At 49.2% G+C, this 17991-nt stretch overlaps 1 protein-coding gene across 1 annotated transcript in view; it reads left to right on the top strand.

The window, feature by feature from the left end:
- Positions 1-17991, top strand: part of LOC139278243 (adhesion G-protein coupled receptor G2-like) — a 108680-nt gene that overhangs the window by 47049 nt on the left and 43640 nt on the right. Inside the window, exon 5 of the mRNA XM_070896882.1 lies at positions 16095-16179. Coding sequence (XP_070752983.1) covers positions 16136-16179 — 44 coding nt within the window. The 5' untranslated portion in view covers positions 16095-16135. The remainder of the gene's footprint in view (positions 1-16094; positions 16180-17991) is intronic.

Here is a 17991-nt window from a genome sequence, read left to right as displayed (position 1 = left end):
AATTCAGTTTTAGCGCTCCAAGAGGGAAGTGGAGTGTTAAATAAAGCACTAACCACTTCTCTAAAGGCACTAAACTCAGAGCCGGGTGGTAGTGGGAGAGAGCTAAACAATTTAGAGCGCATTAGTAATGACAATCTTTCATCACAAAGGCTGCTTACCTCGCTTAAAGGGAAGGGCCAATGATGCTGAACAAGCTGGTGTCGTCGGTTCTGTTTTGCAAGGCGACCTAGGTCCCTAATTACAGCCCTAATCAATCTCACAAGGTGGAGGGCTTGGACATTTTGTACAAATGAAACATTAAAAACTTTGCGCAGGCACCAGACTGGTGCAAATAATAAAGGTTGCGCCAGCTGAAAAGCATTTCCTTTAATTACTGCTCCCAAAAGCGGCCAGCTGAATTCACAACACCTTGTCTTGCTGGCATTGTCGGCGCTGTCATGTATCTCACACTACTGTACATAACTGTATCTTACCATGCTATACATGACTGTAACCAGAGATGACCAGTAACCACCAGGGGTGCACTTGCAGGAGACACTGGATACCTGTCCTTGACAGGTATGTAAGGACAGGTCTCAGGCAAGTGTGGCATTCGACAGCTGTGTAATAAAAGGTGCAGGTCCTGAGTGACCTTGACTTCAGTATGTGCCTCGTGTGAATCTGTACTGAGGGGACAGGACTTTACAGTGGCGACGAGTTACGGGATTACAGAATCCACAGAATGGCGAACAACAGCTCAGATGAAAAATACAATGCTGGAGATAATTGGGAGGACTTTATAGAAAGGCTCCAGCAAAGCTTTGTAACCAAAGACTGGTTAGGCAACGATAAGGCAGACAAGAGAAGAGCCCATCTCTTGACCAGCTGTGGCTCGAAAACATACGCCTTAATGAAGGACCTGCTGGCACCAGAGAAACCAGCAAGCAAGTCGTTTGAAGAGTTGAGCACACTGGTAAGAGACCACCTGAAGCCAGTGAGCAGCCTACACATGGCCAGACACAGGTTCAACAACTACAGGTGCTGTGTGGGCCAGAGCATACCCGACTTCGTGGCGGAACTTCGGAGGTTGGCTAGCTTATGTGAGTTCTCCAATGAACTAAGGAGAGAAGTACTGAGAGACTTTTTTATTGAAGGAATAGGCCACGCAGGCATATTCTGAAAGATCATAGAGACCAAGAACCTGACCCTAGCGGCAGCAGCACTGATTGCACAGACATTCCTGGCAGGAGAAGAGGAGACGAGGTTGATCTACACTGCGGGTACGACAACTAACGAAACATCGGAACAAGGGGTTCACAGCGTGAAACAAGCCGCTAACCTCCCACACAGACAAAGGCAGGAGAGCAAGCCTTCAACAGCAGGCAATGGCGCCAGAAGCCATCAAGGGCCACATGAACGGCCATTCACACCTCATCAACTCACAATGCGAGCAATCAACTACAAACTGAGAGAAGCTCAAGAGAGATCAACAGATGCAGCTCATCCTTTGGAAGCGGTCTGTGCTGGAGATGTGGGGGAAGGCACTCATCAAGGGGGTGTTGATTTCAGCATGCTGTTTGCAGAAACTGCGACTATACAGGGCATCTGGCAGAAAAACAGCAGCTCGGCTGGTATACGAATCGGAAAGGACGGAAAGCGGACCAGAAGACGGTGGGGACAGTACCCGGGACACCGATGAACAGGGTGTCAACATGATCAATAGCCACTGTTCTTACAACAAGAAGCCTCCAATAATGATGAGGGTACTACTCAACGGGATACCCGTCAACATGGAGCTGGACACGGGAGCGAGTCAATCTCTCATGAGGCGCTTAACAATTTGAACAGCTGTGGCCGCACAAAACAGACAGACCAAAACTCACAAGGGTCGACACCAAACTAAGGACCGATAACAAAGACATTTTCCCAGTCCTCGGCAGCGCCATGCTCTCAGTCACACACAAAGGGACAGTGAACCGACTTCCCCTGTGGATTGTCCCCGGAGATCTCCCAGCCTCCCAGCACTGCTGGGGAGAAGCTGGCTGGCAAAACTAAACTGGAAATGGGATGATGTTCACGCCATGTCGTCAGAGGAACGGACCTCCTGCTCAACAGTTCTAAGTCGATTTGAACATCTCTTTCAGCCAGGTGTGGGCACCGTCAAAGGGGCTAAAGTCAAAATCTACATCACACAGGATGCTAGACCGGTCCATCACAAGGCTAGAGCTGTGCCCTATGTTATGAGGGAAAAGATTGAACATGAACTGGAGAGGCTTCTGCGTGAAGGCATTATCTCATCCATAGAATTTAGCGACTGGGCAAGTCCCATCGTCCCAGTCATGAAGCCTGATGGATCCGTACGAATCTGTGGGGACTACAAATCTACCATAAACAGAGTCTCCCTACAGGACCAATACCCACTGCCCAGAGCAGAGGACTTATTTGCCACATTGGCTGGAGGAAAACTTTTCTCAAAACTAGATCTCACATCTGCGTATATGATGCAAGAATTGACCGACGAGTCCAAGCTACTCACCACCATCAACACACATCGAGGCCTTTTCATGTACAATCAATGCCCATTCGGTATCAGGTCGGCAGCTGCTATATTCCAGCGCAACATGGAGAGTCTGCTCAAGTCCATCCCGGGGACGGTTGTATTTCAAGACGACATACTTATCACGGGCAGGGACACCGACTCCCATCTCCGCAATTTGGAGGAAGTACTAAAGCGGTTGGATCGGGTAGGCCTGAGAGTTAAGAAATCCAAGTGCCTGTTTCTCACGCCCGAGGTTGAATTTTTGGGCAGAAGGATTGCCGCTGATGGAATCCGCCCAACAGAGTCCAAAACCAAAGCAATTCGCCTGGCACCCAGGCCCTGGAATGTCTCAGAACTGTGCGCCTTTCTCGGGCTACTCAATTACTTTGGGAACTTTATGCAGAACTTAAGCACGCTGCTGGAGCCTCTCCACTTGCTACTCAGAAAGGGGTGCAATTGGTTTTGGGGGTTGCCCAGGAACGCGCCTTCAATAAGGCATGCAACCTTGTGTGTTCCAACAGTGTTTTGGCTTTCTTTGATCCAGATAAAAAGCTAGTTCTTACATGTGATGCGTCAGCGTACGGGGTCGGGTGCGTTTTACAACATGTCAATAGTGCGGGTAAATTACAACCCATAGCTTATGCCTCCAGGTCACTTTTGCGGGCGGAGCGTGGGTACGGAATGGTGGAGAAGGAGGCGCTCGCGTGCGGGTACGGTGTCAAAAAGATGCACCAATACCTTTTTCGGGGCCAAGTTCACGTTAGAAACCGACCACAAGCCCCTCACGTCCCTATTATCCGAGAGCAAGGCAATAAACGGCAACGCCTCGGCGCGCATTCAACGGTGGGCATTTATGCTGGCGTCTTACGATTACACCATAAGGCACAGACCAGGCAGAGACAACTGTGTCGACACGCTTAGCAGGCTACCCCTGGCGACCACGGAAGGGTCTGACGAACAGGACTATGAGATAGTCATTGCAATCAATGCCTTTGAGTCCACAGGTTCGTCCATGACGGCTCGCCAAATCAGAGCCTGGACCACCAGCGACCCCACGTTATCCCTAGTAAAAAGATGTTTCTTAACTGATGACTGGGCAGAGGCTCGCGATGCCTGCCCTGAGGAGATCAAACCTTTCCATAGGCGCATGCATGAGCTGTCACTACAAGCAGACTGCCTGATGTGGGGTAGCCGAGTAGTTATGCCTCTGCGAGGCAGAGAGGCATTTGTCCGGGAGCTCCACCGCGAGCACCCAGGGATCGTTCTCATGAAGGCCATAGCCAGATCCCACGTCTGGTGGCCTGACATTGACGCGGACTTGGAGCTCTGCGTCCGACAGTGCACCATTTGTGCCCAACTCAGTCATGCCCCCAGGGAGGCCCCCCTGAGCCCCTGGCCCTGGCCCACCAAACCGTGGTCGCGGGTGCACATAGACTATGCGGGCCCATTCATGGGCAAAATGTTCCTCGTAGTTGTAGATGCATTTTCTAAGTGGATCGAATGCACCATTTTAAACTCGAGCACCACCTCCACCACTGTAGAGAGCCTTGGAACCATGTTCGCAACGCATGGCATTTCTGACATATTGGTCAGTGATAATGGTCCGTGCTTCACCAGCGCACAATTCCAAGATTTTATAAGTGACCACGGCATAAATCATGTTAAGACGGCACCGTTCAAGCCAGCCTCCCCCGGCCAGGCGGAGTGAGCAGTGCAGATCATTAAATAAGGCATGCTCAAAATCCAAGGTCCCACGCTGCAGGGCTGCCTGTCGCGACTGCTGCTGGCATACAGATCTCGTCCGCATTCATTGACTGGAGTTTCCTCCGTGCAACTATTAATGAAACGGACCTTAAAGACAAGGCTGTCATTAATCCTCCCAGACATGCATGAAATCGTTGAGGCAAAGCGCCGGAAGCTAACCGAGCACCATGACCGAAATTCGAGGGGGAGGTGGAATGAGATAGGGGACAAAGTGTTTGCGCTAAACAATGGCAGGGGTCCCAAATGGCTTGCAGGGACAGTAACAAGCAAGGAAGGAAACTGGCTACTGGTGGTACAAATGGACAATGGCCAAACCTGCCAGAGGCATGTAGACCAAGTCAAAAGTAGATTTACCAACAACACTGCTAAACCAGAGGCAGACCACAATGTGGAACTCACACCACACCTGGTGGACAGACAGAGGGAACAACCTGAGGAAAGGGCAATCCCAACAGACAGCCGAGGTGAGATACCAGCAATCACACCGAAAGAAAAACAGGCACCAAGGCAAACAACTGAACCACAACTAAGACGCTCCATGCGAGAGCGTAGACCACCTGAGAGATTGAATCTATAAAGACAATAAGACCTTGGGGGCGGGTGATGTCATGTATCTCACACTACTGTATATAACTGTATCTTACCATGCTATACATGACTGTAACCAGAGATGACCTATAACCACAAGCTTACCTTACCACCAGGGGTGCACTTGCAGGAGACACTGGATACCTGTCCTTGTCAGGTATATAAGGACAAGTATCAGGCAAGTGTGGCATTCGACAGCTGTGTAATAAAAGGTGCAGGTCCTGAGTGACCTTGACTTCAGCATGTGTCTCGTGTGAATCTGTACTGCAGGGACAGGACTTTAAAGGCGTGAGGCGATAAAGCAAGGGGCAAGAGTCAATTTTCTATCCAGGGTGAAAACGGGGCGCTGTATGACATCACGATGTGTGAGGTGCTAGAGGCCCAGGCACTGAGAATTAGCGCCAGCGCCTAACCAGGAACTGAAGTTTGCAGGCGTCACTACATTCGCAGCGCCTGCGTGCTGACCACTTAGCACCCTGTTAGCGCCCCCACCAAGCACTACTGGGAAGCACTAACCTGCTGAATTTGTAGCCCTCAGAGTTTATACCCATCAGGAAGGACTGAACAGGCTGAGGCTCCTTCCTCTAGAACAGAGAAGGCTGAGGAGTGATTGGATAGACGACTTTAAGGTAATGAATATTGTTATGCATCTGGACGTATATATTCTGTACAGCCACCAGAGGGCTTATTCCCCGGAGTCCCAAGGGATCTCATAATCCCTTGGGAGCACAGCTATTTAAGAGTGCTTCACAGGTTGGAGAGGCACTCTGGAGACCTGTATTAAAAGGCTAAGGTCACACTGACACTTTCAGTCTGATACTTTCTCCATACACTACAACTGGCGACAAGTTACAGATAGCGAACCCAAAGATGCAGAGAACACTGGGCATCCTGGAGAAATTCTCGGAGGGAGATGATTGGGACTCTTATGTGGAGCGACTCGATCAATACTTCGTGGCCAACAAGCTAGATGGGGAAGAGAGCGCTGCCAAAACGTAGAGCGATCCTCCTCACTGTCTGTGGGGCACCAACGAATGGCCTCATGAAGAATCCGCTCACTCCAGCGAAACCCACAGAGAAATCGTACGACGATTTCTGCACACTGGTCCGAGAGCATTTGAACCCGAAGGAAAGCGTTCTGATGGCGAGGTACCGGTTCTACACCTACAAAAGATCTGATGACCAGGAAGTGGTGAGCTATGTCACCGAGCTAAGACGCCTTGCTGGACATTGTGAATTTGAAGGACATTTGGAGCACATGCTCAGAGACTGTTTCGTACTTGTCATTGGCCACAAAACCATACTTCGCAAACTTTTGACTGTAGAGACCCCAACCTTGAGTAAGGCCATAGCGATAGCCCAGGCGTTCATTGCCACCAGTGACAATACTAATCAAATCTCTCAGCATACAAGTGCTGCTACAAGTACTGTGAACAAAGTGATGTTGTTTTCAAATCGTAATGGACAGGGCAGGTCACACATAACTGCAGCTACATGTCCGCAGATGTCTCAGAGTCCACCATCAAGGGTGATGAATGCAAGGCCATAAACACCTTGTTGGCGCTGCGGGGGTGATCATCGTTTCCATTCATGCCGATTCAAAGGATACATTTGCAAGGGCTGTGGAACAATGGGACACCTCCAACGAGTGTGCAGGTGAGCTGCTAGGCCTGCTAAACCTGCAAACCACCACGTTGCAGAGGAGGACAGATCCACGGAGGATCATGGCAAAACAGAACCTCTGATAGAGAAGGCAGAGGTACATGGGGTGCACACATTCACCACGAATTGTCCCCCGATAATGCTGAAGGTTGAACTAAATGGACTCCCGGTGTCAATGGAGCTGGACACGGGAGTGAGCCAGTCCATCAAGGGCAAAAAGGCTTTCGAAAGGTTGTGGTGCAACAAGGCCTCAAGGCCAGTCTTAGCTCCAATTTGCATGAAACTAAGAACTTACACGAAAGAACTGATTCCTGTAATCGGCAGTGCTACCGTAAAGGTCGCCGACAATGGAGCGGTGCACAAGCTACCACTCTGGGTGGTACCGGGCGATGGTCCCACGCTGCTCGGCAGGAGCTGGCTGGGAAAGGTACGCTGGAACTAGGACGACATCCAAGCGCTATCGCCCGCTGACAACACTTCGTGTGCCCAGGTCTTAAACAAATTTCCTTCGCTGTTCAAACCAGGCATCGGGAAATTCCAAGGAGCAAAAGTGCAGATCCACCTAATTCCGGGGGTGCGACCCATCCATCACAAGGCGAGAGCAGTACTGTACATGATGAGAGAAAGGGTAGAAATTGAGCTAGACCGATTAAAAAGAGAGGACATCATCTCACCGATCGAGTTCAGCGAGTGGGCCAGTCCTATTGTCCCAGGCCTCAAGGGAGATGGCACCGTCAGAATCTGTGGCAATTACAAAGTAACTATCAATCATTTCTTCCTGCAGGACCAATACCCACTTCCAAAAGCCGACGACCTCTTTGCAACGCTGGCCGGAGGAAAGACGTTCACGGAACTGGATCTAACCTCAGCCTATATGACGCAGGAACTGGAGGAATCATCGAAGGCCCTCACCTGCATCAACAAGCACAAAGGTCTTTTTGTTTATAACAGATGCTCTTTTGTAATCGGATCAGTGGCGGCGATATTCCAGAGAAACATGGAAAGCTTACTGAAGTCGGTCCCGCACACCGTGGTCTTCCAGGACGACATCTTGGTCACAGGTCGGAACACAGTCGAGCATCTGTAGAACCTGGAGGAGGTTCTTAGCCGGCTCAACTGCGTGGGGCTCAGGCTAAAACATTCGAAGTGTGTTTTCCTGGTGCCTGAAGTGGAGTTCTTGGGAAGGAGGATTGTGGCGGACGACATCAGGCCCACCAATGCGAAGACGGAGGCAATCGAGAACGCACCGAGGCCACAGAACGTGACGGAGCTGCGGTCGTTCCTGGGACACTTGAACTACTTTGGTAACTTCTTACCGGATCTCAGCACACTGCTAGAACCACTGCATGTCTTACTACGAAAAGGGGGCGAATGGGTTTGGGACAAAAGCCAAGAAAATGCCTTTGTAAAAGCGAGAAAATTGTTATGCTCAAACAAATTGCTTCTGTTGTATGATCCATGTAAGCGTTTGGTACTAGCATGTGATGCGTTGTCATATGGTGTCGGGTGTGTATTGCAACAAGCTAATGATTTTGGGAAACTGCAACTGGTTGCTTATGCATCCAGGAGTCTGTCTAAGGCCGAGCGAGCCGAAAATGCATCAATACCCGTTTGGGCTAAAATTCGAATTGGAAACTGACCATAAGCCACTTATATCCCTGTTTTCCGAGAGCAAAGGGATAAATACCAACGCATCGGCCCGCATCCAGAGATGGGCGTATACAACTACACCATCCGCCACTAGCCAGGCACAGTAGGCTGCCATTGCCCACCACGGGGGTGGAAATGGCACAGCCTGCAGATCTAGCCATGGTTATGGAAGCATTTCAGAGTGAGCAATCACCTGTCACTGCCCGGCAGATCAAAACCTGGCCAAGCCAGGACCCCATAGTATCTCTAGTCAAAAACTGTGTGCTTCACGGGAGCTGGTCCAGTGTCCCAGTGGAAATGCAGGAAGAGATAAAGCCGTTCCAGTGACGCAAAGATGAAATGTCTATACAGGCAGACTGCCTTCTGTGGGGCAATCGAGTAGTGGTCCCCAAGAAGGGCAGAGACACCTTCATCAATGACCTCCACAGTACCCACCCAGGCATCGTAATGATGAAAGCGATAGCCAGATCCCACGTGTGGTGGCCCGGCATCAATGCGGACTTAGAGTCCTGCGTTCACAAATATAATACATGCTCACAGTTAAGCAATGTACCCAGGGAGGCGCCACTAAGTTTATGGTCTTGGGCCCTCCAAACCGTGGTCTAGGGTACACGTCGACTATGCAGGCCTGTTCTTGGGTAAAATGTTCCTTGTGGTTGTAGACACGTACTCCAAGTGGATTGAATGTGAGATAATGTCGGCTAGCACGTCTGCTGTCACCACTGAAAGCCTGCGGGCCATGTTTACCACACGTGGCTTACCCTATGTCCTGGTGAGCAACAACGGGTCATGTTTTACCAGTGCTGAGTTCAAAGATCCCGTAACGGGATCAAATATGTCACATCTGCCCCGTTTAAACCAGCATCCAATGGTCAGGCAAGAGAGCATTGCAAACCATCAAGCAAGACTTGAAGAGGGTAACTGAAGGCTCATTGCAGACTCGCCTATCCCGAGTCCTGCTTAGCTACCGCACGAGACCACACTCACTCACTGGGATCCCACCTGCTGAACTGCTCATGAAAAGAGCACTTAAGACAAGGCTCTCGTTAATTCACCCTGATCTACATGAACAGGTAGAGAGCAGGCGGCTTCAACCAAGTGCATACCATGATAGCGCAAATGTGTCACACGAGATTGAAGTCAATAATCCTGTATTTGTATTAAATTATGGGCAAGGTCCCAAGTGGCTTCCTGGCACTGTCGTGGCCAAAGAGGGGTCAGGGTGTTTCAGATCAAACTTTCAAATGGACTCATTCACTGGAAATACTTGGACCAAATCAAACTCAGATTCACGGACAACCCTGAGCAACCCACCTTGGACCCTACCTTTTTTGATCCCCCAATATATACACCAGTGGCTACCGACACCACGGTTGACCACGAAGCAGAACCCATCATCCACAGCAGCCCTGCAGGGCCCAACACACCAGACAGCCCAGCAAGGTCAGATGCACAGCAGCCCAATGAGAACCCAACAAATGACTCAACAACACCAGCCTTCACACCGAGACGATCAACCAGGGCAAGAAGGGCCCCAGATCGACTCACATTGTAAATAGTTACACTATTGACTTTAGCGGGGAATGTTATGTATCTGGACTTGTATATACTCTGTACAGCCACCAGAGGGCTCATTCTCCAGGGTCCCAAGCGATCCCAAAGTAATTGGGGGCAGGTTTAGAGGGGATTTGAGGGGAAATTTTTTCACCCAGAGGGTGGTGGGGGTCTGAAACTCACTTCCTGAAAGGGTGGTAGAGGCAGAAACCCTCACCACATTTAAAAAGTACTTGGATGTGCACTTGAAGTGCTGTAACCTATAGTGCTACGGACCGAGAGCTGGAAAGTAGGATTAGGCTGGGTGGCTCTTTGTTGGCTGGCGCAGACACGATGGGCTGAAATGGCCTCCTTCCGTGCTGTAAATTTCTATCTCATAATCCCTTGGGAGCACAACTATTTAAGGAGGCTTCACAAGTTGGAGAGGCACTCTGGAGACCTGCAATAAAAGACTACGGTCACACTTTACTTTGAGCTCACATTGTTCAGTCTGACTCTTTCTCCATACACTACAAATGTCTCCATGTCTATCAAACCCAATGAGCTCAATTTTGGCCTACCCCTTTTTTCGCCAATTTACCGGAGATCCGCCACTTTTTTCCGTTCAGAAGTGCACTGAAAAAATTCTTCCCCACTTTAGCCGCTGTCTGGCCTCTCCCCGGTCGTCATGCAGCGTGGCCAGTGGAGTCGGGGGTGGAGCCAGCGTCCTGCGCTGAAAACCACCGGGATGTTTGCACGTGCACATTGGAGTCGGGTCATGATATCCACGCATGCGCAGTAGCGCCGAAATTTGGCAATTGGCCACTTTTAAAAAGATACGTTGCCGCTTGTGTTTTGCTGTTTGCTTGCTGCAGCCTGTTGCAGCTTGTCCGGTGAGTTTGCTTCCTGCAGCCTGTGTGTGCTCTGATGTCGGCAGTTCCCGCCCCTATCCCTGGCCGAGTGGTCTCCCGGTGCGTTGTTGTCCCACACCTAACCCAGGCCGAGTGGCCTCCCGCACCGGCTGGCCCGCTGCCTTCCCGGGCCAAGTTTTCAGACGAAGGTAGGACTTACTTTTATTTTTTATTATTGAATGCTTATTACTTTTTGTGCTTTGTTTGGTGCTTTGTAAGTATTGGTGCTTTAGGTGCAGGTCCTCTCTGCTTCCCTTCCCGCCCCTATCCCAGGCCGAATGGCCTCCGATGTACCTACCTGCGCTGATTTCTTAACTCTCCGCAAGGGTGTTCTGAAGTGGCCACATACGCTGGCCTAAGTAGATTTGGAGTAATTATTAGCCGGCCAAAGTGGCTTAAATGGCCAAAACTGGCGTAGGTGGCTGGTAATGCCTCCTTTTGAGAAAAACTAAACTAAACTAAACTTACACTGGTGCAAATTGAATGTGCAAAATGAAGACTTTTAAGATATGCCAGAAAAATCAAGTTACTCCAAAAAAACCGGAGTAATTCCTGGCCAAAATTAAGCCCAATGTTTCAACTTGTGCAGCAGACCAAAACTAGAGGCCATAAATATAGAATAAGTCACTAAAAATCCCACAGGGAATTCAAGAGAAACATCTTTACCCAAAATCAGGTAAGAATGTGGAATATGCTACCACATGGAGTAGTTGAGGTAATTAGCATAGATGCATTTAAGTGGAAGTTAAATAATCACTTGAGGGAGAAAGGAATAGAAGGAAATGCTGATAGGGTTAGATGAAGCAGGATGGGAGGAGGCTCGTATGGAGCATAAACACTGGCATAGACCAGTTGTGCCGAATCGCCTGTTTCTGTGATGTAGACTCGATGTAACTTGATGTACTGAATTAAGATGGGCCGAATGTCCTTATGTCAAAAATCTCTTGTAATCATGTGGTGTAAGCTGTATGTTCTGTTCTGAGAGAGAGGATAACTGAAGAACCTAGACAATGTTGTAGAACTTATCTTGCAAAACTCACACTTCCTAGGCCGAAATTTCTTTATCTGATCGGGTGCGGGTGATCGGCATGGCGGGTTGGGACCCCGTTTCAAGCCGTCCCTCAGAGTGACTTTCCCTTAATGGCGCCTATTAAGGCAGCCCTGTGTGTTTCCAGGCCCTAGTAAATGGCAAGGGTCTGATGACATTGTCGATGACTCACATTCAGCCGGGATATTTAAAGGAGCCTTGGCCACATTGCATTTGAAGGTTTATCTAGGATTGTGCAGCACTCTATTGGACCATTTAAATGTTGCTGAGCCTTGGAAAGAGGGCTGTATCCAGGTTCTCAGACGACTTCTTCCATATGCTTGTGGAGGGAGTGAGAGCACGCAATGTGGTCCTCTTCCCTTTGATGGGCAGAAGAGACCTCCCCAGGAGATGAAACAAGCCTGGCTGGAGATAGCAGAGGAGACGAACAGCAGGGATAGTGTCAGGAGGACCTGGGTACAGTGCCGGAAATTCTTTAATGATCTCATCAGATCAGGCAAGGTGAGTGCAAAGCCACACTCAACTTCATCCTGCTGTGCCTCTCATCACATCCTTTTCACTCTGCCTTCTCAAACCTACTCCTGCACATGATTCCTCACACCAATATACCTTGCTCATCCACCCAGCCCTCTCTCTCCATCTACATTATCACATCCCTATTTGACTTAACCATCCCTCACACTCACCCTCACTCCATCATAATCTCTCTCTAAGGATGTAATCCAACCATTCCTTATACTCATTGCATCACTTTCACTCAAACTGCTCATCTTTCCCTATTTGCAGGAGAAGAAGCCCACAAAAAGAGGGAGAGAACTAGAGGTGGGCCTCCATCATTGGCAACGATATCTGCAGCAGAGGAAGTCTCCTTGAAAATATTAGGAGTCGCGGAGCAGCTGGCAGAGGGAGACAGAGAGAGGGGGACATCTCAGCAACCTGGTGACAGAATTACATCTCGTACAACCACATGGCATACAGCAGTTGCTCATATGGGGACTGATGTAAGCAACCATTGAATGGTCATCATGTGCATAATAGTATCTGTACCCATTCTTCATATACCATATCTAAATCATCTCTTTACACTCCCTCAGGTCCATCAAGAGCTCCCCCTACAGTCCAGGAAGAAGAGGAAGGCTTCCGTCAGCAGACAAAAGCGCACCCAGCACCAGTGCAAATATGCACACCTCAGTGGGTCCCACGTGAAAGAGTGGTGTCACCTGGTGTGTCACAACTCACAGGAGAGCAAGAGGAGATGGCGGAGACAGGGGCAGCAGTGGAGATTCCTTGCCAGAGGGCACAGGACGCTCCTTGCTCTGCTCAGCTTCATGCAGAAGCTGAGCCTCGGTGGCCATCGACAAAGAGGGCGATTCTAGAGGTGCAGCATGAAGTGCAGGAGGCTTTGACAGGTTTTACGACCATGATGTCAGCAAAGAATGGAGGAGTCCATCTCCCACATGGGCAGCACTGTGAGTGGCGCAGGCGATGGTGACTGTAGACTCTTCCATCGAAAGGATGGTCACATGCATGGAGAAGCTAATGCGCCACTCACATGAGCACATGGTATCGGTGGAGAACAGATGGCAAAGGCTCATAGACCACCTCTCTAGGAGGGAGGTCAACTTAGACTTGGGTCCTCATGGCCCCACTGCTGTGCAGCAAGGTGCTCTCCAATTCCTTGACAGCAGGGAAGTGCGGGTGGTCCATGAGAGGGATGCAGTGAGAAGAGACATGGAACTGAGGGCTCCTCTCAAAGCATTCACACTTCTCCCCCATTGAATCCCCCTCAGTCAGAGCCCCACAGGCCTCCTGGGGTGGCGATGGCTGAGTCTGCCCTTGCACAGTCACAGGAGGAGCAGACTTTGGCGGGGTCATCACAGGCTGCAAGACCCAGAGGATGACCAACAAAAGTGTCTATACAGTCGCAGCAGGAAAGTGAGCAGGCTGCCTCTACCTCTGCTGAAGCCACAGGGATTGCACCTCATAGAAGCATTTGTTGGACAAAGATGACACATAAGTAGATTCACAAGGGTAAGCATGTGGGTGTTTTAATAATTGTTTGTGCTAAGCTTCCGTTACTCTGATGTCACAGATAAAAATATTCATTTTCACTTTCCAGTCATGGCCAATTTTGTCTGCAACTCTGGAAGTGGCTTAGTGAGTTGGAGTGAATGGTGGGACATAATGGTACCTCCAACAACGGTGGTCAGAGTGAAAGGAATGGTTTGGTCATTGTAGGGGTGCGTTATGGTGTTGCTGTGGGGTGGTGGAACCTTGCACAACATGGGTGTAATGCCTGAAGTTAAGTAAATCAGACCATGATGAGCCCATCCATGGCCTCCTAGGCAGCATTGTGCTCAGGTACTGGTGGGATCTGGAATGCAGGTTTATCCCGCTCCACTTCCTTGTCTTCCAGCTGATGCTCAGAGCCTTGCTCCTCACGCAGTGCTAATCCTCGCTGCTGCATCATTTTGCGCAGGCCGCTGGAGATTATGACAATTCTGGAGACCCTGGTTGATGCATACTGAAGGGTTCCTCTAGATCTATCAAGGCATTTGAAGTGCATTTTCAGCATACCTATTGACTGCTCAATGACATTTCTGATGGATATATGGTGAACAATGGTGTCATGAGCCACGTCTGCACTGGATAGCCCATACCTCCAAGCAGCCAGCTGGAAAGTCTGTGTAGAGGAGCGAAGAGCTGAGTGAGGGTGGACTGACGCAGGACAAAAGATTCCTGGCAGCTGCCAGGGAATCTGGCGCACACATGCGTGATGATCTTCCTTTGGTTGCAGATCAGCTGCACACTGAGGGAGTGGAAGCCCTTGCGGTTGATAAAGACTGTTGGCTTATGATGGGATGGCCTGATGGCCACGTGTGCAGTCGATGGCACCCTGCGCCCTTAGGAAGCCAGCCAGAGTGGCAAAAGCCAACACCCGCTCAGTAACACTGGCTTCATCAGTGACAAAGTTGATACAATTGGTTGATTTGTCAAATATGGCATCGGTGACCTGTGTGGTGCATCTGTAGGCGGCCAATTGCGAGATGCTGCAAATGTCTGCTGCAGATCCCTGGAAGGAGCCTGAGGCAAAGTTGAGGGTGGTGGTGACAGCCACTGGTAAGGCATGTCCACCCGGCCCCCTGGGTTGCTGGTCTTGCTCCATCAAGCTGCAAATATCTGCGATGACCTGATCGCTTGAGACTCCTTTGGCACTGCTGCTCAATCATGTTGAGGAAGCTCATCATCTGCCTACATACCCTATGTTGGGGGTATCGCCTCTGGCGCGGTGCAGCCCTGTGCTGATGCTGTCTGTCTTGTGCAGTATCAGTTTGTTGACGAAAAGGTTGGTGGTGGTGGTGGTGGTGTTTGTGCTGCTGGGTTTGGGGCTCATCATATTCCGATTCTGAGGACCAAGGTGAGACAGTATAAATGGCACCCATGCTGATGTAATAGATGACAGGCCAAGTAGAGAAGAGAGAAGCAATTTGTCAAAGGTGTGATAGGTTGTATCAGTGAGGTGACAGTGGTTCCTGAATATGCTGAAAACACTTGCAACCTCTAGAAAGCTAAAGCTTTGCTGACATTCACTCAGCAACAGCATTTGCCTTAGGAAAGTAGCCAGGTGTCAGGTGTCAGTGGGAAGTATTTATTGTGCTTTCCATGCTGGGCACTAATGAGCTGGATCAACGGCCACTGAAGCTCTGCCTCAGGTTCACCGATGTGGTTCCCGAGCTGCGTGACTTGCATGCTCTTGCAGTGAAATTGGAAAGATAGGGTTATAAGGACGCTTAAGGGATTGACAACGACCTAATAATGATCTAAATTAGCTTGGCCACCTCTGCGGTTTGGGTCGCTGCCGCGCTGGCAAACGCAGCCAAGTGAATGGCGCGAGGAGGAGGGATGACGGCGGTTTCCCGACCCGCTCCGATTTATTTCAACTTTCACTCCTGACCCGCCTCCAATTCCGCTTGCACATTCGCCAGAAAATTCCAGCCCTTTAATGCAGCAACATTGATATCAGCTGTGGAGAAATCCACAACCCACGCTGGTCCTGAAATTCCAGAAGGTATACCACCATAATTCCAGCAGGACCAGCACATCCCCAGAGAAATAGATGTTTATACCATTCCATAGGGATCCACCAGTCTCCCACTGGAGTTATGGTAGGTGATCGGTACAACACCCACCCACTCACTATCTCCAGTGTCTGAATAGAATTTGGTGTATGGTGGTAAACTGCCTGGCCCACTCTGGCATGTCATACCAGCTATTTAGACCAGACAGCTATTTTTACCTAAACTGTTTGACCAGTTTAACCACTGTTTATAAGAGGAGAGAAGTGCGAAGAAATATAAGTAAGAGAACACCAGTTACTTTCGAAAGACTAAATCAATGTTCTTTTATAATTTCAATTCAGAAGATCAAACGCCCGCTAAATGTGACGCACTTCTCAGAAATATGACCAGAAGTTGTGGTAACGGAAAATGCTGTAAGAAAGGGAAGTAAGTTTGTGTGCTTTGAACCAATTGTTATCAGTGCTGTATGATCAAGAAATATAACCTGCATTTACAATGGAAGACAGAATTGGGATGAGAGCAGAACAGGCCACATATGGATTTTGTTATAATGATCTATCATGATTTCAACAGCTTGTTGCAAAAATTCTAAAGTACAGCTCATCCCTAGCCCAGTTGGTAAATGCACTGTGCAGTGAGGCCCTGTATGACACAAAGCAAGAAGGAACCATATTTTATCCCTGGTCTGTCCTGAGCTGGTTCATCTCAGTCTATGCAACAGTGGTGTTCGTACAAATGCCCCCATTGGGCTTGGACTGGCGGGGTGGGGGGCAAGGAGGAATCAGTCAGTTTCTCTGCATCTGATCACTATCCACTGAACCCTGTTGGAAAGTACAAATATATAGATGTAGGAAGGGAGTGCAATCAGGCTTGATTAATATGCTCCTGTAGTCAAATAGTTTGCTGACAGTCTGGCCTCAATTATTACGGGGGGGAGGGGGGGAGGGGCAGAAGACCGCGTGGCAGCATGTCAAGGATGTGCAGGCCCTGCCGATCTCATTTGAATACATTTTGCAGAGTCTCGCCTGACACATTGACTGCCTGGCCAGCCGGTGGGAAAGGGAATTTGGCCATCGCCATGGACCTGTGGGAACAGTCCCTGGTAGTCAGTGGCTGGTGGGGATTCCCTCATATCGCAGTGGGAAAGGGAAGCCGGGGTTTTCTATTAGTGGACAATCTGGGTAGGCTGGGAATTACTCGGGCTGGGGATTTCCCGAAGATTGTGGGGATTCTGGAGCTGGGGAAGCTGAAGGACAGCTCAAGGGGCCTGGAGTGAGCACTCCTGATCCTCCTGGACCACAAGAACTTTAAAGACAGGCAGAGTTTTCAAACCTACCTGGGCTGCTTCTTGCCAATTGGGCTCTTTTAACCTGTTGCTGCCACCAGGCATCAGTCAGCACGGGACCCCCCTACATGAACTGTAAAATTATGTTGGGGCGCTGATTACATCATTGGGTCACGACCTTTGAATTTTAAGTAGGCCTGCTTTTAGTGGGCGCCTTATCCAGGCCCTGAATCGTGGTGGGTTGGAGGCAGAATCTAGATTTTTAGGATTTTAATCCCATTGCCGCTTTTCAGGGTGTGTTGTGGTGTGGCGGGGGGCATTAAAATTGAGGCCTGCTAGGTTCACACAAGAAGCATAGTCACTTGGGTGAGGTGGCGATAAGCTGCTGACAATGGTGGGATTAAAACTCAGCACAAGTCACTTTCAGGTAAGAAGGGGAGAGAAAAAAACACCTTACACTTTTCTGCATTTTTGCTAATGCTTCAGAAGCCTGTGTACTTTCAAAAAATATTTTCAATCATTGAAACTTTTCTTCATCAAGAATAATGTCAAACAATATCCCATGAGACAGCAGCCAGCCGTACTTCAAACACACCTTTTAATTAAAATAGTATAAATACGTATTATATATTTAGGCTGATGGTTATAGACACATCCACCCTACTCTCATCATAAAGGCTAATAACTACAAAGGGCTTTTTACATTGTCCATTTGGTTCCCTCATTCTTAATGAAGGTCGAATTTATGGACTCTGCTATAGAATGTGGAGACCCAGTTGCTGTATCAGTCGATACACAAGGAACTAAGTCCCCTTATTTATTTCATTGAAACTGGCTCCCTTTATCTGGCAGCACACTTGTAGGCCTACATTTTTATGGTTCTATGATTCCTGATAGCTGGAAGGGATGTATTTATACTATGGAATGCAGCTAACTGAGGGAAAACTATGCAT

This window comes from Pristiophorus japonicus, chromosome 13 (assembly GCF_044704955.1).
Source record: "Pristiophorus japonicus isolate sPriJap1 chromosome 13, sPriJap1.hap1, whole genome shotgun sequence".
Lineage (NCBI taxonomy): Eukaryota > Metazoa > Chordata > Chondrichthyes > Pristiophoridae > Pristiophorus > Pristiophorus japonicus.
Note: the sequence above shows the minus strand (reverse complement) of the source record. Positions and strands in the feature narration are given on the sequence as shown.